At 50.3% G+C, this 26990-nt stretch overlaps 1 protein-coding gene across 5 annotated transcripts in view; it reads right to left on the reverse strand.

The window, feature by feature from the left end:
* Positions 1–26990, reverse strand: part of MSI2 (musashi RNA binding protein 2) — a 381411-nt gene that overhangs the window by 131167 nt on the left and 223254 nt on the right. For all 5 annotated transcript variants that reach the window (XM_044248612.1, XM_044248610.1, XM_044248611.1 and 2 more), the window contains one exon: positions 6038–6086. In XM_044248612.1, the coding sequence (XP_044104547.1) occupies positions 6038–6086 (49 nt within the window). The remainder of the gene's footprint in view (positions 1–6037; positions 6087–26990) is intronic.

Consider the following 26990-nt stretch of genomic DNA (forward strand, 5'->3'; position numbering starts at 1 on the left):
CACACGGGCCCAGCGGGTACACTTCTGGCCTCACAGCTCCTGGTAGGGCACAGCCACCCTGGCAAAGGACTGCTGATGACGGAGTCCTGATGACAGGCTCTGATGACAGAGCCTGCTGGTGACGGTGCCCTCGGGGGTTGCGGGGGGGGGGTCATGAAACCACCTGGGCTGCCGTCAGTACTGCAGAACCCCTGGCCCTCTCCATGGCCATGAGCATGGCACTGAACAGGAAGCCCTTAACAGCCCTTAACAGCACTGAGAGGAGTCCTTGTCACTCTGAGCTTGACCATCCTCTCTCAGTGTCTCTGTCCCTTTGCCTCTAGCAACATTCTGGAGCAAACAGACCTGCTGCGGAATGGAAGCCTTGGGGGGTGAGAAGGTCTGGCTCCAAGTCTCTCCTCTATACTCACTCCCTCTCCAGCAGACCCTCACCAGGCTTGACTCATTTTCTCCTGGGCTCCCAACCACACAGCCCTCCCTTGATGGGCCAGATGTGGAGGGACCAGCAATGCCGGGCTTATGAATCTAGAGGCCTGGGGTCAGAGAGAGACAGCCGAGGCTCCCATGGAATGACACTCACAGTGGGGGCTTCCTTTCCTGATGAGGAGGTGAACATGAGATGTATTTCCACAACCCACATCCCCACTTTCCTCCACTCTCTCAACCAGGGCTGATGGAGGGACGGTGGAGACAGATCCAAACCAGGCCACCTTCCCTCCCTCCTGCCGGCTCACCCTTCTGCCTTCTGCCTCCCAGAGCGCCTATTGGACAGGATGGAACTTTGTATATCTTCCCTCCAGCCCCTCCTGACCAGCCCCACTCTGGGATCAATACCTAATGCTGCATTGAAGATCTTAATCTGCGTTTTGCACGGGTAAAGCAACAAACTTTCCCCCAACGATTAAATCCTTTGATGATCAGCCCAATATTTTTCAGACCACCTCTAACAGCTTTTAGAGAGCAAATGAAATGACTGAGAAAATGGGAAAGCCACCTTCTTTCTTGCCCCTTGGGCACAACGAATCTCATGGAAGCTTTTATCAGCTGCTTAGCTCCTACCTGGCTGCAGGAACCTGCTAAGTGGCCCTCCAAAACGCTACATGCCTCAGTTTCTCTGTCTGAAATGGAGGTGCATCACAGTCCAGCAAGAAGGGAAGGTAGAAAAGGACCATAACAAGGTCCTTGGAGGTGCTCAAGAGTTAAAAGTCACCGAATCCCCTGCTTTACCCCACTGCGTTGGGGCACCTGGGGTCTCAGTCGGTTAAGCAACTGCCTTCAGCTCAGGTCATGATCTCCAGGTCCTGGGATTGGGCCCCACATCAGGGTCCCTACCTACTCAGTGGGGAGTCTGCGCTCCCTCTCCCTCCACCACTCCCCCTGCTTGTGCGCTCCTGCTCTCTGTCAAATAAATAAAATCTTAAAAATAAATAAATAAATAAATAAATAAATAAATAAATAAATAAATAAAAATAAACCACTGCCTTGCAGCGGGCTTGCAGAGCAGCTGAGAGCAGGGGCTCCGGGTCAAATAGGCGGGGTTTATATGCAACTAGGGACTCTGGGCAGCTCGGTCCACCTCTGACCTTCCTAAAGATTTAACAGCACATGCAGGTGCAGCACGGGGTACAGAATGGCTCAGGAAGCACTGGCTGTTTCCACCAAGAATGTTAACGCAGCCTGGGGAACACAAAACTCACTGTACCAACTACAGATCCCCAGATTCCGCCCCCCTTCAGGATATCTGCCCAGAGTGCTCTTGGAGGATGGCTCCCAGCTGTCCCTTCATTCCAGTATGTCCTCAGGGCAAGCCCAAAGTCACATGTGCTTCCCAGGGTGGGCTGCACCCTGTGAGGTATCAACATCAGGGGTAAGGTCAGCCCTATAACCCCGACTGGGGCCAGCCCTAGCTTCAGGATTCCCAGGGCCTCTCAGATCAGCTTCTCCCTCCGCCCATATGCTGGGGACCCAAGACAACCTCTCACCTCCCTCCCCTAGCTAAAAAATCAAAATGAGAAAGGACTTAACCTTGGACACTCTCTCCATGAAAAGGCTAAAAAGCCAGAACCCTACGTCAGAGATCCTGGAGCTTCTCAAGCCCAGCTCCCCCACTCTGCCGAGGACAGACCTGAGGTGTCAGAGTGGGTAGGAAATGTGTCCCGGCCAGGCGTCAGGGAGCAGTAGGCCCTGGAGGGAGGTCTGCTCTAGGCGGAGAGGGAGGGAAGACTGCACACAGCTGTGGGAGTCCCAGGCTGAACGACCTCCCTCTTGCTTCCATGCGGAGAACGTACATCCTGGGAGGGCTCATTGTCTCCTGTTCCCCTGGACTCTTTCCCAGGGTGCAAGTGAGCTCCAACTACAAATGTAACATGGGAAGAAAGACGGGCTGTCGCTTCTGAGAACAGATGTAACTGAGGGCCACACTGTCCCTACGGGACCATCCGGGAGGACAGGGGTGGGGCGTCACCACTGTGGGACGGGAGGACACTCAGCCCTGACCTCTGGCTCACGCTGGCAAGAGAAGTGGGAGTGGGTTCTGTGAGCCCAGCGGACTGGACTCCCAGAATGCCAGGCCAAACGGTGCAGCCTTCCCGGATGATGGCGGTCCCAGCTCCAAGGGCACACGGGTGGTTTCCAGAAGGCCTGGGTCCAGGCTGCCCCACAGCACTGTGCTCAGAGCTGGGTGGGACGGTGCCGGGCAAGCGTGGGGACCGCACTGAGGGTTAATGCTGGGCACCTCCTTAAGAAGAAAGCCGGCAGCCCTGCCAGCGGGAGAGGTGTCCTTAACTTCTGCCACTGCAGCACTTTCTTCTTGATAAGATAATGGGAAACAGGAAGCTGAGGAGGTGAAGGGAAGGTTGAGGCAAGGTGGCTGCGGGAGGATTTTCTTTCTTGTGCTTATCACCTGATTCCAAATGCACATTCCAGCAGGCCAGGGATGGGGCCCACTGTTCCGTATGTAGGATTTGTGCTTCCGTGGTGACAGGGTCCTCAGTTGTTGTTGTTGGTTGTTTTTTTTTTTTTTTTTTAATTCTTTCCCCTCCTAAATGCTCTGAACCACTTAAGCACTACCCCAGCATCAGAACGCAGTTCAAACAGAAATGCTCAGGTCTTTAGAGGGGCTGGAAAGTGGGGTGGGAGGGAAGCTCCTCCCTACACAGAAGGAACACCAGGGAAAAAGTGTCTGTACAGGAGGAAAGAGGAAGCAGGACGTCAGGGCCTCCTTGCTGAAACTTCTTGGCACACCTTCCCTCTTGCCTTCTCTCCCCCACCACTAGTGGGACTCCCCCCCCCCGCCCCTCCCAGCGTTCATCGACATAGGACAGCTCTGAGGGTAGGCGGCCTGTGAGGTCGGACCCTGCCCCATGCTCAGAAGGGCTCCCACTCTGCGTTTAACACTTGGCTGTCACCTTGCAACTTTTTTTTTTTTTTAAGATTTTATTTATTTATTTGACAGAGAGAGAGAGAGAGATCACAAGTAGGCAGATAGAGGGAAGGGGAAGCAGGCTCCTCCCCAAGCAGAGAGCCCGATGCGGGGCTCCATCCCAGGACCCCAAGATCATGACCCGAGCTGAAGGCAGAGGCCTTAACCCACTGAACCACCCAGGCGCCCCTCACCTTGCAATTCTTAGTAATTTTTTACTATGAGGCCCCCACTTTTCCTCTTGCTCTGGCCCCATGAATTATTCAAGTCCTATATCCACGACAAGAGTCCTCCCCCTGGTAACTGGCTGGGGGCAGGACGGAGCACACACAGGGGGCCGTGCCCAGCCTCCTTCCTGCCAGTGCCCCCCAGAAGTCCTGATGTGGGAGGGACACCACTGCCGTCCCAGGAGCCACTCTGAGCAGGGGCCAGGAGAGGGACCTCCCTCCACCTCGAGGCAGGAGTCACAGAGGGACCCTGCCCCATCACCACACCCAGGGCCCTGGAGGAAGGGAAGAGGTACCACCCATAGCCAGAGGCCTTTGGGTCAGAAATGTGGGAGAGCTTCCTCCCGCACCGCCTCTGGGGCTATGCCCGGGGTGCCCAATACCCTCAGCAGGAACCCGCCTGTGTCTGTTACTAGCTGAATAAAGTGGCATGGAGTCACCAGCCCCAGGGGTGGGGGGCAGATGACACGCCTCCTTCCAGGCACTGCCGTGAGGGCAGCTTGAGATAACTTCTCATCCCCTCCCAACACAGGGCCTGACCTGGAGCGGATCAGAAAGCCCTTTATCGGTGGATATTCAAAAAAAGAGTGATAAAGGCTGCTGCCACAAGGCCACTGGGGAATCTTCTGGGAACAGGAATTCTAGCACTGACCACCAGAGCCGCATTCAGAGGGGCTTCGCTCACCCTGATAATAAGCAGATGAAAACATACTTTTTTTTTTTTTTTTGAAAACACTCTTCTTAACAAGTCCGTCCCCATGTGGAGACCACAAAGGAGTGGAATTTGAAAACAGCAGTCCTAGGGATGAGCCCCTGCTCTGACCTGGGGTGTGTCCTTTACACCCCTCTAGGCTTCCATCACCTCAGGCCCAACACTGCCGACACTGAAAACAATAATGATAAGAACTAACCCAGGAGCCACTGACGTGGGCGGCACTAGACTCTCTGAACAACCCTACGGGAAGTACTCCTATTATCCCCATTTCACAGATGCATAAACCGAGAACCACAAGATAAAGAAGTTAAGGGATTCTCCCAAAGTCACAGGGCTGCTGTGAAGATTAGATCAGATAATGCACAGGGAAGCAGGGCTCGGACACCCCCTCCCCGACCCTGTAAGGATGATGGCGGAGTATAATCGGGAATTGACCCTCTCTGCCCATCCCCCCCCTCCCTTTGCTCTCTGGCTCTCAGGGTGCTGAGCAACTCATTAGACAAAGCAATCATTACACCTGTAAGCTCTTCTTCCCTCTCCTTCCCCTACTCCTCATCCACTACCCTCCCCATCCCTTCCCAACACTGTACCGTACACAGTCGATGCTCCAGTTTCCCACCCAGTTTTCCATTCTCCCCTCAAAGGACGCTGTTGATGGATGCCCAGGAAGCCAGACTGCCAGGCACACTCAGGACAGCCCCTCCTCCTCCTCCCCCCACCCCCTTCCTCTTTCACTCAGCCTGTCTGCTCCCACCAGGAGAGACATATAGTCAGAGCTCGGTAACTGCTTCTAATCACAGGTGACAGCAAGAATGTAAACAACACAAGAAACCTCTAAATGCAATCCAAGTGGCAAGGAAATACCGCTCACTCTGGCTCCTCTCAAGAACGTTGCTTCCTGCCTCCTCCCTTTCGAGGCTCTGCTCATTAGCACCCGGTTCATAGGAGCCCCAGAAACCAGGAGCTTCCGGAGAACAGGAGATGGAACGCCAAGTCTTAACCTTGGACTCTACTACCTCTGGGAGGATTTTCTAGACTCGTCCAATTTTCTGTTTAAGGCAATAATTTCAACATGTTCCTTTCCTGGGGAGGGGAGGTATGGAGGTCAGAAACCCCTCCGACAATCTGTTCAAAGCGAGAATGTCTCCCAAGGACAGCACAAACTTAATACATTTTGTGCATCATCTCAGGGGTTCACAGACCCCCAAGTTGAGACCTATTTTCTAAAATAGGTGGGTAGGACAGGAAGAACACAGGAGAAAAAAGGAGTAAGTGTGGAGCCTTCTAAACATTCCAGACGTGTACACAGGTGCTGCTGAGTCCACAAGCTCCATACACATCGAATAAACCTACAACAAGGGTATTATTTCTTTTCTTTTCTCGCTCTTCAGACTGACAGTGTGCTTCTAAACCACCTCCTTCAATGCAAACTGAAAGGTCAGCTGAGTAATTGCCATGAATAATTTCCACTTGGATCGCTTAGTGCTCAAGCTAAGACTAAGAAAGCCAGGATCAGAAAGGGACAGCTGAACATGGGTTGGGCGTGGCTGATTTTTAACTGTCAGAGGGTCTGGACTCTTTGTGCTGTCGTGGCCCCCCATGATGAATACAGATGTTCAACAGCTGCGCAGATATCCAGCAGAAGGGGCCACCTTCTTCTGCAGGGGCTCTTACCTCTGTGCCTGTTGGTCGTCTTGTCAAACATCAGCATTGCATCCTCCACCTGCAAAACAAACCAAAGGGAGGCTGCTTTAGGAATTTTGACGAGACATACGAAATGCTATAGGCTGCTGGGGGAGGATGGTTTCTATGGTCAAAGTCATGGGTACTCATGAAAATTTATTTGAAAACAAAAAATGAGAAAGAAAAAAAAATCACCATCTTTCTGCCTAGAACAACTGCAGTTAACAACTGATATACTTCCCTTTAGTTTTTGCCTTAAAAAAGAAAAAAACCTTATGCCTATTTTAATATAGCTTAAATCATATTGTATATGGAATTTTCTCCCTTTTTTTTTTTAATATGATATTACAATACTGCAGGGGCACCTGGGTGGCTCAGTCTGTTAAGCGTCTGCCTTTGGCTCAGTTCATGATCCCAGAGTCCTGGAATCATGTCCTGCATTGGGATCCCTGCACTACAGGAAGCCTGCTTCTCCCTCTGCCTCCCTCTCTCTGTCTCTCATGAATAAATAAAATTATTTTTAAAAAATACTACAATACTGCAAATAATTCCCAAATGACTATGTCATGAATATTATATATATATAACATATATATGTATAAATATATTTTATATTTATATTTTATATTTATAAATATATTTTATATTTTACATTTACATCCGATTTCTCCATATATATGTGTGTGTGTGTATATATATATATATTTTTATATATATATAATATATATAATATATATATAAAATCTGTTTTTTCCCCCAATTTTAAACTATGGTTAAAAACATAATTTAAAACATTTTTTAAATTATGGTTAAAAACACATAACATAAAAATTGCCATCCTCCCCGTTCTTTACTGTCTAGTTCAGCGGTCCCAAGTACATTCACAGTGTTCAACTACCATCCCACCATTCATGTCTGGAACTCTTCATCTCGTAAAACTGAAACTCTACCCTATCAAAAATAATACTCCCCCATCCCCTTCAACCCCCCCAGTCCCCGGCACCCACCATCCCATCTGCTGTCTCTATGACTGTGACTGAGGTCTCCCCATCCCCCAGGGCAGACAGACATTCCAAGACCCCCCATGGTTGCCTGAAACTGTGGAGAGTACTCAACCCAATACACACCCTGTTCCTTCTTGGACACACACACCTATGCCAAAGTTTAATTTGCAAACTGGGCACAGTAGGAGATCTGACAGTAGCAACGCATAATAAAACAGAATAGTTACAAAAATCTGCCATAATACAAGTTATGTGAATGTGGTCTTTCCCCACATATCTGGTTGTAACGTTACCGACGAAGAGAGATGATAAAATGCTTAAGTGATGAGAGGACGTGACGTCAATGACTCAGGCAAGTGACACAGCCTTTGGCTTCTATAGGCCGTCTGAGAATCCACCAGAAGGAGGAGGGTCACCAGCATTAGGACCGCGGTGGACCACGGGGAACTGAAGCCATGAATGGGGGGAAGGGGGCCTATGGGATTTCATAGAAGTAGAATCACACAGTGTCTGTCTTTCTGTGACCAGCTTGTTCTACTCAGCATCATGTCCTCGAGGTTCATCCATATTCCACTGCACGTATAGACCACGTTTCGCTTATTCATTCATCCGACGGCGGATACGCAGTTTGAGCTGTGGTGAATAAACATGAAAGTGCACATATCTCCTTGCGTCCCTGTTTTCAATTCTTTTGTGTATGAGACTGCTAGATCACATGGTAACTCTACTTTTAATTTTTGGAGGAACTGCCGTTCTGTTTTCCACAGTGGCTGCACCGTTTTACATTCCCACCCAGAGTGCACAAAGGTTCCGATTTCTCCACATCCTGGCCAACACTTGTTATTTTCGGGGTTTTTTTTTTATAGTAGTCATCCTAGCGGGTGCGAGCTATTGCAAATACGACTGACTGCTGCATACTATTACTTACTTGGTTTTCCTTCTGTGGATATTTAAACTTTTTCCAGTTCTACACAATGGAAATTTAATGTCTTGATTGCTATGGGCTGAACTGTGCCCACCACCCCCCAAACTTGGATGTTGGAGTCTTAATCCCTAGTATCTCAGAATGTGATTGTATTTGGAAATAGGATCTTTAAAGAGGTTACGGAGTTAAAATGAGGTCACTAGAATGGGCCCTGATCCAGTTCTGACTGGGGTCCTTATACACAGAGGGACTCTGGATCTGGTCAGGTATAGAGGGAAGACCATGTGAGGAGACAGGGAGAAGGTGGCTGCAAACGAAGGAGAGAGAGTTCAGAAGAAATCAACCCTGCTCATCTCGGACTCACAGTGTCCACAAGAGTGAACAAATAAATTCGTGTTGTTTGACCATCCAGTCTGTGGTCCTTGGTTAGGGCTACCCCAGAAGAATACCGCACTCATGCTAGGACCTTTGCAAACAGATCAAGGAGGAGAAAGCACCAAAGTCATCCTCCGTCTCTCTTCCCCTTTCTTCCTCAGTCTTTCTAGGCATCCTGCAACCCTTCTGGATATTTCTAGCAATAAGATTTCAGGATCTACACTCAATTCCTAGGCAGATCTCAGGAACATCACTATTACTGAACTGGAGTTGGCTTTGAATTCCACTCCTTGTACTTAGGATCCAATTCTTTATTCTTCGACAGAATACCCATCTTTAGTACAGGTATTGTCCCAGCCGGTCAGCTACTCATCTGGGGATGGTACTCGGTTTGGCCAGGTGAGAGCTGGGTCTCTTCATTCATTCTGTGCCCAAGATTGTGGATAAAACTACAACTCAACCCATGTGGTCCTGGACAAAGCCGCTAGCCAAAGGGCTCTGAGCTTAGAGCAATTTCAGTGGTCTCTGTGTGTGTGTGTGCGCGCACGCGCGCAGTGGTTGGGAGGGACTGAGCACTGTTCATTGGAGCTCAAAGGTTCACAAATGAGTTTGGGGGCTTGCGCTAAGCCAGCTGAGAAATGGAATCATAGGCTATTCATTCTTCACTCCTCCCAGACTACAATCTCTGATGGAGGGGAAGACACTGGGCAAAGCAATAAAACCAGGTTTAAAATGCTGCCTCCAGACAAATCAAATCTATTTTTCTAGATGCTATCAAATAGAACAGGGGGAAAGCAAAGTCAAGGTAAGAACGGAAGAGGGGGTAGGCAAGCCAGACGCAAACCTAGGGACTGGCCTAGCTTAAAAAATCCCTTCCGGAGTCAGGCCCCCCCCCTTGGTTGCTAAGCAACCGAGTCTGAACAAACAGGCTCCTGGGGCCTTCTCCTTCTGGTCCCCATTTCTAAAGTCAGTGACTGGGAGGAAAATGGCCTTGCATGGTGACTGCTTCGCCAGCAGGGAGCTCCTCTCTCTCGGCCGGGTACCAGGCTGAGGGGAGGAGGTAGGGTGGAGATGGGGGGCCTTCACCAGACCCTTCTGCAGCCAGGCAGGCTCCATGGTTCCCCACCCCCGCCCCCGCCCAGGCACCTGCTGAGGCCACACACACCACAGCCGTCTGCGTGCACCACTCAAGCAAAACCAGCAGAAGATCAACTAGTTTGTTTGCACACAGAGCAGTCACACTCGAGCATATGGTCCCGCACACTCAGACCCCAGGGCCTCGATAAGAATTCCAATGCCTGCGGTGTGGGTGGGTGCGTGTCGCGCAGGTAAACGTGACATCTGTTTCACACCCATCTCCACATTTTCTAAGACGTTTGCCAAGTGCTTATTTTGAGCTAAAAATGCCTAACAGTAAGGAAAACAGCCTCCCTTCTGTGTTGGCCATGTTTTGGTATTGAAACCCAGATCTCCTTAGGAAATAAATATTTTGAATTAAAAAAAAAAAAAGTATTTTCAATGCTTCCCCCTCCCCCCCCACCCCTCAACAGGGTGTAATTGGCTCCGTCTTTTCCTTCCAAAGTTTGGATGTTTTTCACCGCTACCCTCCCAACATTCGTTCCATCCTGGGGAGTGAGGGGGAGGATCTGTGTATGTTTTTTAGGGCAACCATTGTCGTCAAGAATAGAGCTCTTTCCTCTCCAGTCCAGTCGCACAATGGGACTCGCAGAGCCCTCCTGAATAGATAAAATGTCAGGGCAAAAGAAAAATTCTATTAACACTTTACAAAATAAAACATCTGAGAAATAGCTAGAGAGGAAAGAGAAAGAAAAAAAAAATCAATATGGATAAGACCAGTGCTGGGGTGGGCGGGGAGGGGGTTGGTGGAGAAAAACTTTTCTGCGATTGCAAAACACTTATTAATTCAGAGAAGCCATCAATGCAATGGAAATCTGGCAGAACAGCAAGAGCAGAAACTGGGAGAATTTGAATATACAAAGACTGAATAGAATGAAAAACACGGCCTCGCATACGGGGCTGTTTCTCACGGTTCCCTGTGAATCAAACAGAAGCAGCCTGTCTACAGCATGGGGGGAGCGAGGAGCACAGTCAAGGTAACCCCCATTTAATCCTAGGGAGAGCAGACTGATGGCTGTGTCTGTCTGTCTGTCTGTCTCTCACACACACACACACACCCAGGTAGATTGGTTGGCTGTTCAGAGTCATCAAGTTCAATGTGAACCCCAGACCTCATGTGGGGATGCTAGGTAGGACACAAAGAGTTGGAGGCTGGACAGAAGGATTTTTCTGACCTCAAGTAGGAAACACCATTAACTCTTGTTAGATGTCTCCTCAAGACCAGCACTGGTATTTATTTTGTGTTGACAGTGCCCCTTCCCAGGCTTATGTATTTCCTTGTACCAGAGGCGGGGGGGTCCATCGGTCTAGCGGTCTTGGCGCGGGGGTGTCCCTGGAGGCATCAAGAATGAGAGGAGATATCTGAACCTCATCATACTTTGTCTCACATCCTGGCATGCGCTCAGTCTGTTTTGAGAGAAGGAGCTCGCTCCAACTTTGAGAGACATACCTTTTAATAACTTAGGGTGGGTTCAAACACCACCTGGCATCTTGGTGGTACATCCTGGTGAACGAAAAGGCAAGGTAAAGTAACTTTGAAATAAGATGGCTGGGGATGCCCTCCTGTGTGTGTCAGCACCAGTGAGTCCTGAACATGGGTTTCTGCCTATCGCTGGGTTCAGACCACACTGTACCCTCCTCAGAGGTGTGTACCACGCACACAGCCCATCTGAGAGTCACAAATCTACGCCATCAGCGTATCTGGCCCATGGGGGTGGGGGCAGGGCTTCTCAAACTTTATCCACGTCAGAACCACCTGGTTTGTCCGAGTCTCCAAGACCTCACTCCTATAGCGTCTGAGGTTATGGCACTGACATTTCCAAAGAGCTCCTGGGGAGCACTTATGCAGCAGCCGGCCTGGGGCCCCCACTTTCTATGAGAAATAAGAACAAAGGTTGGAGGCACCGGACACGGCTGCTTCTTGCTCTTTCTGCACACATCAGTGCTCTCAGTACATGAACTCAAATTTCTCCTCCAGAAGCAGCTGACACACTTCGGCGTGGCAAAAGTCCTCCCTTCTTTGTCCCTGTCTCTCATCCATTTATATCCTAAGACCCTGAAAATAATGACAGTAGAACCTATGATGCACAAGATGACAAGAAGAGGGACATCTTCGTGACAACTGAGCTGTCCCTGCAGCCAGTGTAAGAAAAATGTGGATGCTACCAGGGTGACAGAAACTTTCTTTCTAACAGATAAACTCCAGCTATGATCTACGTCATCCAGCCAACTTGATCTTGATTAGAAAACTGAGCTAATGTTAACTTTATTTACTTTTATGTGATATATATTTACTGAGCATTCACTATTTGCAGAGAATCGGCCTAAGTACAAATAAGAGGCATGTTATACCAATCCTTGGTAGACTGCTGACAATAATGGCCCCACACCCTTTATTCTGTAATTTTGCAGGTCCTCTGCCCAAAGAGGCAGAGTCTGTCTCTCCAACCCATGCATCTGAACTTGACTTCTCATGGTCAACAAAATGAGGGAGGCATGCCTGTTTTGGGTCAGCCCTTAAGAGGATTTTTGTGTTTCTGCTTGTTTTCTCCTATACTTCTGCCATCACCGAGATTGGGCATGCCCAGGCTAGCCAGCTAGAGGATGACAGGCATGTGGAGCTGGGCCAAGTCCCCTCTGCTGCGGCAGCCGAGGACAGCCTAGATGAGCAGATAGTTAGTCAATCCCAAAACATGCAGGTGAGCCAGCCAAGATCAGCAGAACCACTCCCAGCAGACTCAACACAGGTGAAATAAACAGCTATTGTCTGCCGCTAAGGTTTTGTGGTTGTTTGTTACACAGCATTCTTGTGGCAATAGGTAACTTGTACATGATCCCTGTGTTTTGTTTTGTTTTTAAAGATTTTAATCTATTGGAAGATACTCAGCAGTCTCAAAGAATACTAGACAATGAACAAAAGCAAGAAAAGAATTGGAACCGGGTAAAATGTGGGACATGGGCTGAGCCTGAAACTGTCAAGATACACACTTCGAGTGGACTACAGGTATTATTGTGGGAAGGACTGCTTCGAAATCTCACCCCAGCAGCCAGGTTGGAGACAGGGATCCTAGGAGCGCCAGGAGAAATTGGCAACATGTTCTCACTAAGTGAGCACCATGAAAATCGGCAGTAATTAGCACTCAAGCCAGTGGGTGATGCCTCTCTAATCCTAATTCATTTAATGAATGAGCGAACCCTCTTTATAATGAGTCAAAAGGTTCATTGTGAGCCAGGCATTCTTGCTGGGTGAATTTAGAAGTAGCCATTTGGTACTGACCCTATCCAGAGGTGGGATTTCAGCCAGCCCAACTCATGTGATGCCTGAGGAGGAAACCTTTCAGGTCACAAAGCAAAGAAGCTCCTAGAAAGAGAGGTCAAAAATTCTGTTGGTCAACTCCATTGGCCGAAAGTTGGGAGCCCAGAATGTGCCCTCAGACCGCTGTTTCTTCTGCCTGCAGTTCCGGCTCCCCAAGGACACAGTAGGGGAGTGATGCTGATTTGGGGACACAGAGAACTTGTCCCCAGGAGGAATCTACAGGGAACTGAGTTACTGGTACTAACTCCACAGGAGCTGGGAGGCAGTGGAGTGCGGCAGGCAGTGTTGCACAGAGTACGGGTAGGATCCAGGTTCTAATCCAGCTCCACTGGGATCTTACGGAGGACAAGACACCTCCCTTCTCTGTCCTTAGTTTCTCGTCTGTAAAAGGAGGAAACGATGAGATGGCCACCTAAGATCTACTGGTGAAGACTAAGCCCAGACCACTAACAGAGACCACGAGCCCGCTAGGACAACATCTACAAGCATCAAATTCGCCACTGGTCTTTCACAAACTCTGTTTGGTCAGGATGTTCCAGAGCTTTGCTGTGGCCAACACACGCTGAGAAACTTCCCACTCCTCTTGGGATCCAAATACGTACACCCACATGCCATACATATCAAGAATAAAGCAGGAAATAGCACTTCAAATGATCCTTAAATTATCTGGTCAGACACAGGAGGGAGAGGAAAGGGAAAAAAAAGAAACCCAGCTCTTCATACTCCCCCAGAACAAATGCCCTTGAATTTCACTTCCTGCTCCCCCTCAAACACTTCAAGAGTTAGTTTAAATAAACGCCCATAAATGCGATACCGTGATACTGTAGTGCGTAGGGCTTAACGGACCTTATTATGCTCTATAAACTCAAGGCACTGAAGTCACAAGAGTGGAGGCTCGTGGAGGAGTCGGGACTGCACAGGACAGAGGAGCTGGAGACCGAGGCTGCCCTACCCAGGACCGTTTCAAGACATGGGGTGGAAATGCTCTCCCCTTCCCCTCCAACCTGCCGGACAGAAGCTGCTCCTGTCCCCAAGCTCGGCCATGGCATCTCCGTTTATTGCAATGAGACTTTTCGGTATGCTCCACAGCCTTGCCAAGAGGGAGGCTGGTCTGCCTTTAATCACTGCCCAAAAGAAAGGTGGGAAGAGGAAAAGGAAGCAGGCTGGGAGGATCCCATTAGTTTATGCTGATTTTTTAACTTCGACTGATCCCCAGGATCACCTGAAGAACTTTTAAAGCCTGGGCTGCTGAGGCCACAGCCCGACCTGTTCAGCTGGAACTCTGGAAGGGGGAGCCTGCCAGAGGAGTGTTCAAAGCTCCCTAGCGGTCAGGGGCAGCAAAAGCTGAATGGCTAAAGACAGCCGAGGGGTGTGTGTGGGGATGTGTGTGTTTGTGTGTGTGAGAGTGTGAGAGACAGTCAGTCAGTCACAGAGCAAGCTGGCAGCAGAGGTGGAAGGGGCGGAGGGATCCCAGAAATAAACCTTAAGGAAAAGGGGCACCAAATAGGGCTTGGGCTGCCTGTAGATTGGACGTCTACCCCCTGCCAGAAAAGCCCGGGGCCGGCTGCTCCTTTGTCACAAGCTACTTTTGGGGAGCTCTCCCTGCTTTGTCTTGGTCTTAGGACAAGAGAGTCAGAGCTCCGTCCTAGAAGCAGCTCGGCTTAGCCAAAAACAGAAAAGAGGGCTTGAGAAAAACTAATGACACCAGTGCTCCTCACCCATTGTCACCAAGATTTCCAGCAACACTCTTACTGCTTTGGTCTTCACAACAATCCCTGGAAACAGGGACTAGTACGCATCCCTCTGTGTCCCGGTCTGTCCCCGAGCTACCGGGGGCTGGGCCCAGGACTCAGCTGCGGGACTCAGAAGGCCTCTGCCTGCCTGCCCCTCTCAGATTCTTGTCACCACCTTGCTGCAGACACGCAGGCTTCTCGGCCACGGCCCCCCCGACCTCTGTGGTGCATCCGCGGCCCCTCTGCTCGTCTCCCTTCATTCCAAGGGTCCAAAAATTCTACGTTGCATTCTCCTGAAACAGTTGAACTCATGCCTACCCTTTTAACTGACTAACAAGAGAAAGAGTCTGCTGATAAGTCATCTAAACTTTTTTTTGGAGTAAAATACACAAAACATAACATTTGCCATTTCAACCATTTTTTTTTTTTTTACTGGTACCCAGTTCAGTGCATTAAGTACATTTCCTAAACTCTTCCTAGAGGATTCCCAAGTATGGCCAGAAATTTCCATCCACATTGGCAAGACTCTTCTTTACCAGCCCTCTGTTCCCCTCTTTTCACTTCTTTCTATTCTTGTGGGCTCAGTCCATTTTCCCACTTATTAGCAAACGAAACACACCCCGATGTGGATCTGACAGCAGTTACGAATTTAACAAACCAACACTTGCCCCTGGGAACAGAAGAGTGTGGGTTCTCTCAGCAGCTCCCTCCTGGACGTTAGGCATTTTCTTTACCTGAAGGCAAAGCCTCCTGCTCAGAGGTTCTCACGGCACAAGCGAACAGCGGACGCTAGGTTCCGAAATGCCTCTCTTCCACCTTCCCCCAAGAAACAACGATTACTGTAATAGCTACCATTAATGGCGCTTCACAGGCAAAGGCAAAGCTCATTTAATTATCAAAATAGCTCAGAAGGAGATATTATCACACCCATTACGCAGCTGAGGAAGTCATGCTTAGGTGACTGCCGAGGATCACACCAGCAGTAACCAGTATGGAAACCAGAAGCATCCCTGCATCTTCCCGCTGGTGTCCATTAATGCTGTTCTAGTTTTTGAGTCCCTAGGGCCCAGGGTAGTGTCACGGGCGTCTGAAGAACATACAAACACCGCCTCAAAGCTCTACCAGAAAACTAAGAGAACGGATGAGGTGAACCAGGAAGACAGACATGTGTTTCCTCACTAGACCTCGGAAGAGGGGTGTGTGCTGCAGGAAAAGGCCGAAGAGGGGCCTCTCCCTTTCAGGCGGGCAAACACAGAAAAGCCCACAGATCACTGGGCTGTTCCGCGGTCACATTGAGGAAGCTGGTGGCAGAGCTGGAAGTGGCAGAGAGGTCCCGGACCCCTAGTTTGGGGATCAGCCCCCGTGAGTCCCTGGAGTCCCTAACGTGCAGGACGCTGCCATCAGGACAGACGCTGTCGCTGCCCTACCCCCCGGCTACCTCCTTGCAGAGCCGGCTCGGTGGGCACTAACGCCCGTGTGCTCACACACGCACGCACCCACGTCTGTGTGTTTTCCCTCTGCCAACGGGCCGCACCAAGGGACAGCCACTCACAGAACCAGCACGTCCTTGGGAGAGCAGTCCCAGGAGGCCCCCTCTCAAAACCGAGCAGGGCAATCAAGAGCCTGTGTGAATCGTGGTTGGGGTGGGGGCTCCGTTCGGGGGGAGGTGAAGCACCCACCCTGGAGGAGGGTGTGGCAGGAGGCTCGCTGGCGGGGGATCCAAGCCAGGGCTCAAGACAGGAGGTGGCAAAGGAAGGGAGGTGGTGGGAGAGGGATACCAAGAGAGAGCTGAAGGAGAAGCAGTTGGTTCCGGCAGGCGTGACAGCTGTCACACGGAAATGGCATCTGGCCTAACGGCCTCTTGTGAGAGGTGCCTTCGAGTGGCGGTTGCTGCGCTCTGGAAATGCACGGCCTGTTTGCAGCACGGGCTGTGCGTGCGTGCAAGTGTGCACTGTGAGGGGAGGGGAGAGACAGGCAGGCTGCCTAATGCTCCTGTCTCCCCACTCCAGCCTCTCCCCATCAGGCCTCACCTACCGTGAAAAAGGCCCAAACCTGCCAGCTCCAGAGGAGACAGGCAAATCATTAGTGGAGCACTGATGTGCCGTAACACTCTCTTGCATTCCCATTAAACAAATACTAAACTGCTAATTGCCAAAATAGATCTCCACGACTCTGACCGAACAGGGGAAGGGTTTATAATTACCAAGTGTGAAAATGCACAGCCTGTAAATAACCACCTCATCTGTCCTAATATGGGCTGATATTGATGGGCATGAAATAAACATCAGGACCAAATGGAAAAATCAGCCACATCTCCTGTGGCCAATGTAATCTCGAATGGTGACAAGCGTAGCTGCAGCTGTACGCTTGGGAAGAAGGGGAAAAAGAAGTTTTGCAGGCTTGGAAAGCCTAGGTCCCAAACCTGCTTTCAGTCCCTTGGGTCATGTGCATCTCCTTTCTGCCTGGAAAGCAGGGTGGGTAAATGGCATGGTTCGATGATGAGACAGAGGGCCTATGTGTACCCAGGAAAGGCCAGAGTCTGGGCAGGAAACCTGAGTGCATGATGCTCTAGGACAGGCCTTCAGAGGCCCTCGGCCTGTCCCCTTTAACAGAATGGCCGGCGAGGATGGAAGATGAGGGAGAGGGAGAGGTTTGCCAAGATGACACATTTATTCATTAAGCTACTATCTCCTTAGGCTCTACTGGTCTGCCCAGCACAGAGCTGCAGAGGATGGATGAAAAGAATGTGGGTTTAGAGTGACCTTTGGCCTTTAAGACAGCCCATGCTGCAGTGGCTTCTCTCCCCCATGGCCCCCTGCCATTGGCACAGGAGGCAGACGGGACCAGCAGATTCCAGAGTAGTCCCACCTCTCTCCCTGACTGCAGCCGATGCGGGGTGAGGTGATGGGCCGGAGGTCACAAGGACGTCGCTATGAGGTCCTGAAGCTCCGGCCCTTCTTCTCTACCAGCCTGTGATTCTGAGAAATTCCGCCAGCCTCGCAGAGATTGTTGGTAACTGGGGGGAGGTTCCATCCCTCTCAGAAACACAGACTTGGGAGTTGGAAGCGACCCAGAGGTCACCTCTCCACTTCCCGCCCAGTGTAGGAATCCCTTCCCCAAGGCTCTTTTGAACCCTTTCTGGAGCTTCAAAGGCTCAAGCTTCTCTGCCCTGCCCCGCCCCCTCGGCCGCCTGCTCAGACCCGAATTCAGAGCAGTGGCACTCAGATGCCCGAAATAGCAGCTCCCTCTGATCTGAAGCCCAATTTCGGCAGGCGGCAGAGTCCTGTGAACCGCATGGCACCAGGCACCTCAACCAAAGCACCAAGGACCACCCACCCCCAAAGCCTCCTAATGGGGCTGCGGGATCTGAGGAAGCCGCTGCTGCTCCTTGCCACTGAGGGGCCTGAGAGCCCATCTCCTTGGTCCCCCCTGGGGTACCTGAAGTCCCCCTCAGGACCAACCCTGACCCAAATACTTAACGAAATATAAACAAATTAAGGAAAGTCTGCAACACATACTGTTTTTAAAGGAATCCTACTTCATTACTTTTAAGTTCCCAAAGTGTCTTCCAACCCTGGCTGAAACTGTGCCGCCAAGAACAAAGTTCATGCGCGGTAAAGGGCTACAGGATTCAGTTACTTGGTGAAGTTACTTCTCGTTCAGAGAAGACCATAAAATCTTTGAGCTGGAAAGCCCCCCAAACAGAGAGGAGCCCAGCCTGAGCTGGAGAGGTGGAGCAGAAGGAGCCTGGTGTGGCATCCCAAGTCGTGAGTTCAAATCGCACCCCCACCGTTTCCGCCTATGCACATTCTCAGGCAAGGCTTTCCAAGGCAGCTCAGTTTCTTTGTGAGTAAAAAGGGGGATGATCGTTATTCACCCTCCACCTAGCTTGGGAAGTAGAAATTGTTCATGTAATATATAAGAAAGCTCTTGGTCAGTGGTAAATGACTGCCCTTTGCTATTGCCAATATGCAGCATACACCAGTGCCCCACAAAGTTCCGTCAGTTGAGGACTGCATAACGGGAAAACAGACTTTGCACCGACGACCATAAGCTCCGATTTAGAGAGATGAGTACAGATGAGTGAGGTTTACCCTCATAAGGGCACCTTGCTTTATGTACTGTGCTGTAATGAGTCGTCTGCAAATAAAGCATATTTTAGAGAGCGAGGGGGAATGGAAGAGCGAGCCGTGGTACATGCTACAATGAAGAACTCCTGGAAATAAAAAGAAACAAGCTACTGGGACGCAGCTTGGATGGATCTCAAGGGAATTATGCTGACTGAAAAAAGTCAATCTCAAAGGCTTATTCCATACCGTGGGATTCCATTTCTGTAACATTTGCGAAATGACAAAATTATAGGGATGGAGAACAGAGTGGTGGTTGCCAGGGGTTAGGGTGCAGGAATTTCTTCGTGGTGATGGGACACTTCTGCACCCTGATTATGGGGACAGTCACTCCAATCCACACATGCAATGGAATTCCAAAGAACTGTGCCTGTGCGCACGCAGGCCCGGCCCCCCAACCCCAGCGCGCGTGCGCACACACACACACACACAGGAGTGGCTATTAAAACTGATGATGTACCAGCATCATTTCCTGGTTTTAACAATGTGCTATGGTTACAGGAGATATTATCATCGTGGGAAGCTGCGTGAAGGGTGCACAAGGGCTCTTTGTACTATTTTTAATATAACTTACTGTGAGTCCTACACTATTTAAAAATAAAAATTTATAATAATTTTTTGAAAACCACAAGGGGGCTCATTATTTCAAGAAATTCACTAGTAGATCAGTTTATAAGGCAAATAAGGATGCCCTAATTTCTCTTCATTTGGATAAAGCAGGCATACATTAAGGTATGCTTATTGTAGGGAGATGGATCTTAACCTGTATCTTGTACTTGGCCCTGGAAAAAGGACTCTGAAATATTATTTTGTCACATGGGCATCTGTACGGGCAGTCCCCACTGCCCCCGTCTCATCACCATCCCCTGTGCCCAGCAAACCTGCAGCGCCTACTAGAGTAAATAATAAAAAAATGAATGTACAGGGACACCTGGGCGGCTCAGTTAATTGAGGGTCAGCCTTTGGCTCAGGTCATGACCCCAGGGTCCTGGGATCGAGCCTCACATCATGCTCCCTGCTCAGTGGAGAACCTGCTTCTCCCTCTCCCTCCACCTGCCTTCCCCCTGCTTGTGCTCTCTGACAAATAAATAAATGAAATCTTTAAAGAGAGAGAGAGAGGACTCTAAGTGCTTCCTGACTGAGTTCCAGAAAGATTTTGCAGGATAAAGGAAAAAACTTTAGACAGAAAAGAGTCTCATGTCTAGTGGTTTCCAAAGTTTCTTTTTTTTAAGCCATCAAGAGCCTCTCTTTCATTTTTGAAACATAGATATTATGGGTCTTGGGGTTTTCGTGGGAATGTAGTTATCAACACTCCCCATAACTGTAAAATGAAGCTGTTGGCGGCAGGAGGTGACCAGGGACCGAGTGAGTGAGTTGGGGTACGTTGTCTAAAATGGGCACACTTGACGTTTCAGTCAGCAGACACGCTGTCTGGGATGGGGTAACCATGATGTCTGACAGATTTTCTTTCTTTCCTTTTTTTAAGGTCCTGCTAGATTTTTTTCAATTACATGCATACCTCATCTTATGGGCGGTTCACTTTACTGCACTTCGTAGATATTACGATTTTTACAAATTGGTTTGTGGCAACCCTGTGTAACGCAAGTCTACTGGATCACAAGTAGTCAGAGAGGCAGGCAGAGAGGGGAAGCAGGCTCTCTGCTGAGCAGAGAGCCCGATGCGGGGCTCAATCCCAGGACCCTGGGATCCTGACCTGAGCCAAAGGCAGAGGCTTTAACCCACTGAGCCACCCAAGCACCCCGAAAAGTAATTTTTTTAAGTGAGGTATGTACGGTGTTTGTTTGGACATAACGTACCGCACTCTTAAAGACTGCAGGATAGCGTAGTATAGTGTAAGCGTAACTTTCATAAGCATCAGAAAACCCAAAAATTCCTTTGACTTGCTTTCCTGAGACCCGCCACATCTCCAAAGTGAGCCCATCATGAGGTGAACCTGGGGACCCCACATTCCTGCCGCTGACCCCTTCTGGCCCGCTCCCAACGTCCAAGGGATAACTCAGATCTCTGCAAATGAGTATGGACAGAAAAACCAACCCTCCCACTTAATCCCTGAGCCGTACAGCTCCTTACAGGGTAAAAAAGAAGGGAGGGTGAAAACCCTCATCTACCCTTAACAAAAAGAAAAAAAAAAAAAGTACCAATTCAAGCTGCTTCAAGACCCAACAAGCATTTTTTTCTTTCATTTATTTCTACATCAACACTCTGAAGGATAAAGATCTTTCTCATTTCAAGAGCTGTCAATTTGCTTTAGTGCCACATGTGTTTCATCTGTTTGACGTAAAGAGGAATTACAAAGCCGGCAAACGAAATAATGCGCTGCAATCTAACATATTTTGGCAATTCAAATTGGGACCAGGGAAAAAGGAAATTAAACAGGGATGACAGGCCGCGCAGCACACCTGGGCTGGGCCCCGCCGGCCCACCCAGCCTCTTCCCTCTGCTCGATAACTTTGTGATTTGATGAAGTCTTTAGTTCGTGGCTGCAAACTGTACTATTTGCTGCACCCTTAATTCCTCAAATCATTTATACGTGTTGCACAACTCATACAATATTTTGCTTTCTGAAGCAGAAAAAAACCTCTTTGCTGCTGGGAAACTGTCAGGTGCTGTTACTTTAAATACCCCTGTGAAAGAGCACAGAAGCCGGCAGCCCGTTCCTAGATTTACTGCCCTTCCCCGTATAAATGAACAAAGACAAATGCTTGCCACAAGCCAGACTGTGAGAAAGCCTTACCCCATCAGGCCCAAGGGGTCCATTACAAGGAACTTAATAAATAAAAGGAAGCCTTAATCTCCTCTTGCGGTCCTCCTCTGCCAATGAGGACGCCCCATGAAGATTTTTTGGTTAATTCATTTACACTTCTTTTTGTTTTTAATTAAATTGCTCCTCAAACTGCTCAGATCTGTAATTTTCCCCCCACTTTAGCTCAGGGCTGGGGATTTTTGAGAGAGTGACGGGAATTTCCACGGCCAGGATTGCCTCAGCAGACCTCAGGTGCTCTGTGACACTCCGGAACCTACCCTTGACCATGCTGTAGGAGAACCACAGGGGCTGCTCAGAGGCTGTGAGAGCCCAGGGGACTGGACTCCTTCAAGCTCCTGGAGTAAAAGGATACTCCCGGTGCCCCCCCCCCACTACCAATTTTAAATCATATAGTCGATGGAGGGATGGACCTGTGGTACTGTCTTTGGCAGAATCCCATCTGACTCAAGGTCCTTTCTTGTGCCAACGATGCAGTACCCACAGTGTCTACTGAGGTGCCATAACCTGGGTCCCAGAGCGGCTGCTGAGACAGACGCCCCTTGGCAAAAGGGAAAGACCAAAAGCTCTGGGATTCTGACGTGTAGCCTTCTGGCACACATGAAGAGCTGAACAGCTGTCCTCGGTCACTGTCACCTGAGTGAGCAGGTCAGGAGGAGATGGCTGGTGTTGCTCATGGTACCTCAGGGCCTTCCTAGTCCAACCGTTAGGCCGCTGATGCCAAGTGAAATCAGAAACCACGGAGAGGGTGGCTTTTCCTGAGGAGCAGGACCAAGGATAAAATGATGTGCTTGATCTGGTCCGGATCTCTACCATCTGTCCAGCCCTCCCTCCAATGGGGGCTTGGAAGTGTGGAAAACCAGCTGAGAGAGAGACACACACAGGCCTCGGCAAGCACGTGTATGCATGGCCGCCGCAACTCGCAACCACGTCCTCACGGACACTCTTCAGCTCCTAAGTTCTGGGGTGAGGAAATGAACCCCAGAGGTCGCTTGCCCTGTCCCTGAGGGGCCGCCTCTGCCAGACGACACCACACGACAAGACCCAAATGAGGAAGACCCAGCTCTGGCCCTGAGGTCCAGCAGGGCAGACAGTCACTGTTGGGTTGGTGACAATGCTCCAGGGCACAGCCCCCTACAGGACGCACACAGACACTCTGTAGTCTTCAATCATTCATTCCTGGTCTCTGGGGCTCGGGAAACTTGGAAGTAAATATGACACTAACTTAGCAAGAGGAGACAGACAGTTTGTTGCGGACGTGGTGGGAGGGTCTTCTAAAGAAAGAGCCCCCAGGGGCTGGAGCCGCAAGTCTGGAGGGACAGAGAAGCCCAGGCTGCCATCAGGGTGGGGCTGGCTTTTCAGAAGGAGCCAGAGGAGGGGCGCCTGGGTGGCTCACTGGGGAGCCTGCTTCCCTTCCTCTCTGCCTGCCTCTCTGCCTACTTGTGATCTCTGTCTGTCAAATAAATAAATAAAATCTTAAAAAAAAAAAAAAAAGGAGCCAGAGGACCCAGAAGGAAGTCAGAGCGCCCACAGACAGTCCTTGCCAAAACCAAGCTCCCCGACTAGACTGGGGGGAGACCCGACGGTGCCAGCTGAGGCTCAAGGGTCAGGGGCTTCACCCTCTACTGCTTCCATTTACACAAGGGGTCGGGGCAGAGCCTGTGGCCGGCAGATGTTATTACCCCAGGAAATGGCATCACGATGAACAACAGAGCAAGATGGGAAGGAATCTGCCTCCTCAAGCCAACGCCAGACCCAAGGAGCATCCCTTGGGGAATAAACGGGGGCATTCTGAGCTGATGGCCCTGGAGCTCCACGGCCTGGAACGTCCAGGAGCTCCCATGTCCTGCAAGCCCCATCTCAGGCCTTTGCTAGGGAGAGAGAACACTTCTAGCTCAATGAGCCTCTCCCCTGACTCAGAGCGTGTAGGGGTGGGGTGGCGAGAGCGACTCCATTTATTTGAGTGAGTCGGTCTCCACTCTACTTTTTATTATCTTCGTTTCTCGTTCTAAGTGTGTTAGTCTGGATTCCTTGCTCCACGGATCAATACGCTTAGACCTGTGTTACCAGGCTGTGCTCTTACTAGAGGGTGGGCTCCCCGGGAGCAAGGACCCTTCTCTGGGGGACTCCGGATGCCATGCGGCTGACAACGTCCGGCACTAGAACCGGGAATCCGTGGAAAGCACCAGCGAGCGGCCCCATCCCTGCCTGTCTGTGGTGGTGACATCCTCCAGCGGGTCTGGACTGAGCGAGACAAGACCCCCGAGCTTCCCGTCCCCACACAAAGATGAAAGAGGGGACCAAAGCATCTGTCTGCTGTGCGACAGGCACGCGTCCGGGAGAGCGAGATGGAGAGCAGCCGAAGCAGGATGAGGGCTGACCCCGGGATTTAAGCTGCCTGCCTCCTAATCCCAGTTTACGTGCTGAGGCTAAAGCCAGGGAAAAACGCAATGTACCATAAACCTATTTTTTTTTTAAGGTACTTCCGGATGCTCGTACCTGCCCAGCCAGTTCCTGCAGCCTCAGAGCTTGTGTGACTTTTAAAATTGAGGAGGGGGCCAGGAAGCTCAGTGTGATTGATGACCTCACACTGGCCGAGCCAGGCCCTGTGAGCATCTTGCTCTGAAGCATCAGTGTGGGAAGAGCTGGGAAGGCCCCATGGGGGCGAGCACCATTCCCAACACCCGCCAAGGCCGGCTCACCAAGCACACTCCCCTCCCAGGACCATCCACGCCAGCCCCCGAAGCAGCTGCTGGGAACCCACCACCCGAGGGGCTGCGAGTCCCAGGGACCTGAGTCTGAAAGAGCAAAGGAGGCCTCTGTTCGAGAACAAATGGACAATCAACCAACACGCCACCAAGGTAACTTTTCTGCCTCCCGCTACCCCGGTTGGAGAAGAAAATCGAAACAGACACTTAGAATCAAAGGACAAAAACAGTAGCTTATCGTGGCAGAATGAGGTGCTAGAACAAGAGAAATGGAGAAAACCCCATTTGGCCACAATCTTTAGGCACGGCTTCCCAGCAGAAGACGGAACGGAGCCAGATCTTGAAAGATGGGAAAGTTTTGAAAAGCCAGAGATTTTGGGAAAGCGTGTGCATGTAGGGGGAAGGGAGGACGGGGCGCCGGGGAACCACTATGTTAATATTGGCAGGTTCGTTTGGTTGGAAAAGCCTGGGGTCTGGAGATCAAAGAGGAGCAAAAGAAACCAGGGGGTCCGCAGAACATCAATACTACCAGGCGTTGGCTCCCATGACTCAATCTCCTTCCCCACGTGGGCAGGCTAATGCAGGGGACGCACGCCACCCCCCCCCCACACTCCCCCACACGCCTTTCCGCTCAAGGGAGAAATATTTAAGAGAAACACTCTCTAGACAGCTGAAATTTTTCCCTCGCCAGCCCGATTGAGTTATTTATCTGAATGCTTCAGTGAGGTTATTTTCAGACTTCCACATGAAATAGTAATACTTAACACTTCCAACTCATCTCCCGAGCAGGTTTCAAAAGTCGGCTCATTGATGCTCCCCACCAACCCCCTGCAAGGAGCCAGCGCTCTACCCCATCTCTCCAATTGGAAGATAGAGGCAGGGCTGCCCAGGATCCCTGGAGATTTCTGCGGTGAAGGGCGTCAGGCCGACCTGACCCAGGCACCCTCTCACTTGGACCCTGCACCATTTCCAATGAAGAGGACTCTGCTTAGCATGTAGGCCTCTGTTCTTGAGGGCCCGGGGACAGCCCTGCAGCCCCATAGCCAGCTGGGTGCATGGCTTTCTCGCAGGACACTCCTGCCATCAGCAATGTCCCATGCCCCCCCGGGTCCCAGCCATCCCTCACCAGCCCAGCTGCGCACACTAGTGTATTGGCATAAGCCCAGCTTCCTTTCCCATATCACTCCAATCCTGCACACCTGAGACCATCTAGGACAAAAGCATCCCTTTCTGGGACAAGGTATGGGCTCAGAAGGAGGCCTTCGAATGGGTTTACATCTACGGTGTGGCTTTTCTTCCCTCCCTAAAAGGAAACACCTCCAGACTTCTTCACAGCCAGCATTATGTCCTTCAATTCCTACAGAGGTCCCTACACTGTGGCCCTCAGGTGGATTTTGCATTCATCACTTCTAAATGAATTGTAGCTTCCTGTCCTTTGAGTCTTCCCTTTATTAGTCATTCGGGTAGCTCATGGGTTGATTTTCCCCTGGGCGGGATGAGGAAGAATGGGATGTTGGTGTACATACCTCAGCTTCTGAGGGGCCAGAAGTCTGGGGAGTCCATGTGGGCGAGGGCAGCAGATAAGGGACAGTGTGGTCCTGGCATGTGGAGGCCGACTCTGGTCAGTGCTGGGACTGCATGTCCCTTGCGGAGGCCTTCCTAGAGCTGCCTGCCCATCTCTGCCCCCAGAGGAGGCTCTAGGCGACCGGGTGGCTCTTCCACCGTCCTGGTGTTCCCAAATACAGCCACTGCTGACGTGCAGCAGGAGTTTCAAAAGGCCAACTTCTGTTGTCCCCACGCTGCATCTTCACTAATTCATAGACGACCCTGGCCTTTTATCTAGTATCAGCTGGTTCGGTCCAATGTCTAATGTGCAGTAAGGACCCAATAAAATACAACCTCCATCTTGTTGCTTAATAAATGAACACATCGGGATGGGTACCAAATGGTCATTGTCCCCTTAAGAGAGCTCACAGTGGGGAGCCCTGTCTTCATGCACTAAAACTTCGAATATATTTTTGGTGAGGGTAGGGGGGGCAGGTTTGGGGACTCCCTTCCAGTTGGTTCTCAAGACATGCAAGACAACTAGTCTTATTATTTTATAGTCCTGCTGCCTTTTGGTCCAAAAACAGCATAATCAATCTTGGCCACAAGTCATTTGGAGCTAAGGCTGGTGATGGTTTCCAAAAATCACATCCACTTTCAAAGGCTAAAGATTTATCACCAGTGAGGATATTCAGAAGAAAATGCCACAGAGTCTGAATATGACTTCACAGTGAAAGCTTTGAAAAAGCTCAGAGCAAAGGCGAGATCTTTGGAATAAGTACACAGACTCCCACTTTGAAGAGGACACATTGCATTTGTAGGAAAAAGCACTGGGCTTAATGCTTCTAGTCACTGTGGGGAGAAGAGGAGCGGGAAGAGAGGCCAGAGGCGGGGGTGGGAACAGGCGGGAGAAGAGAGAAATACGGACAGATAGAGGGAGACAGAAACCGACAGAGAGAAACACACATACACACAGAAATACAGACGGACAGGAGAGACAGACTGAGAAAGACTGATTCATCATGAAAGGCTTCTGGAGGTGAAATGAAAGGAAGTGAAATCAGAAAGGATGTTCCACGGCCTCACAGCAAATGAATTATGGATTCAGCTGTAAGGAAACATTCACGGTCTCAGTGTACAACAGCATTAGCCTCCCCAGGATGTGTTTACGAAGCACCAGGAGGTTTGTGAGTCTGGGCTGGACCCGCACTTGCTTGCAAATCACTCTAAGGACCCTCCCCCCCCAGCACCCGGGCTCCAGCACACATCCTTTCCATGCATTTCTTAGCTGT

Source organism: Neovison vison, chromosome 5 (genome assembly GCF_020171115.1).
Source record: "Neovison vison isolate M4711 chromosome 5, ASM_NN_V1, whole genome shotgun sequence".
In the NCBI taxonomy this organism is placed as follows: Eukaryota; Metazoa; Chordata; class Mammalia; order Carnivora; family Mustelidae; genus Neogale; species Neogale vison.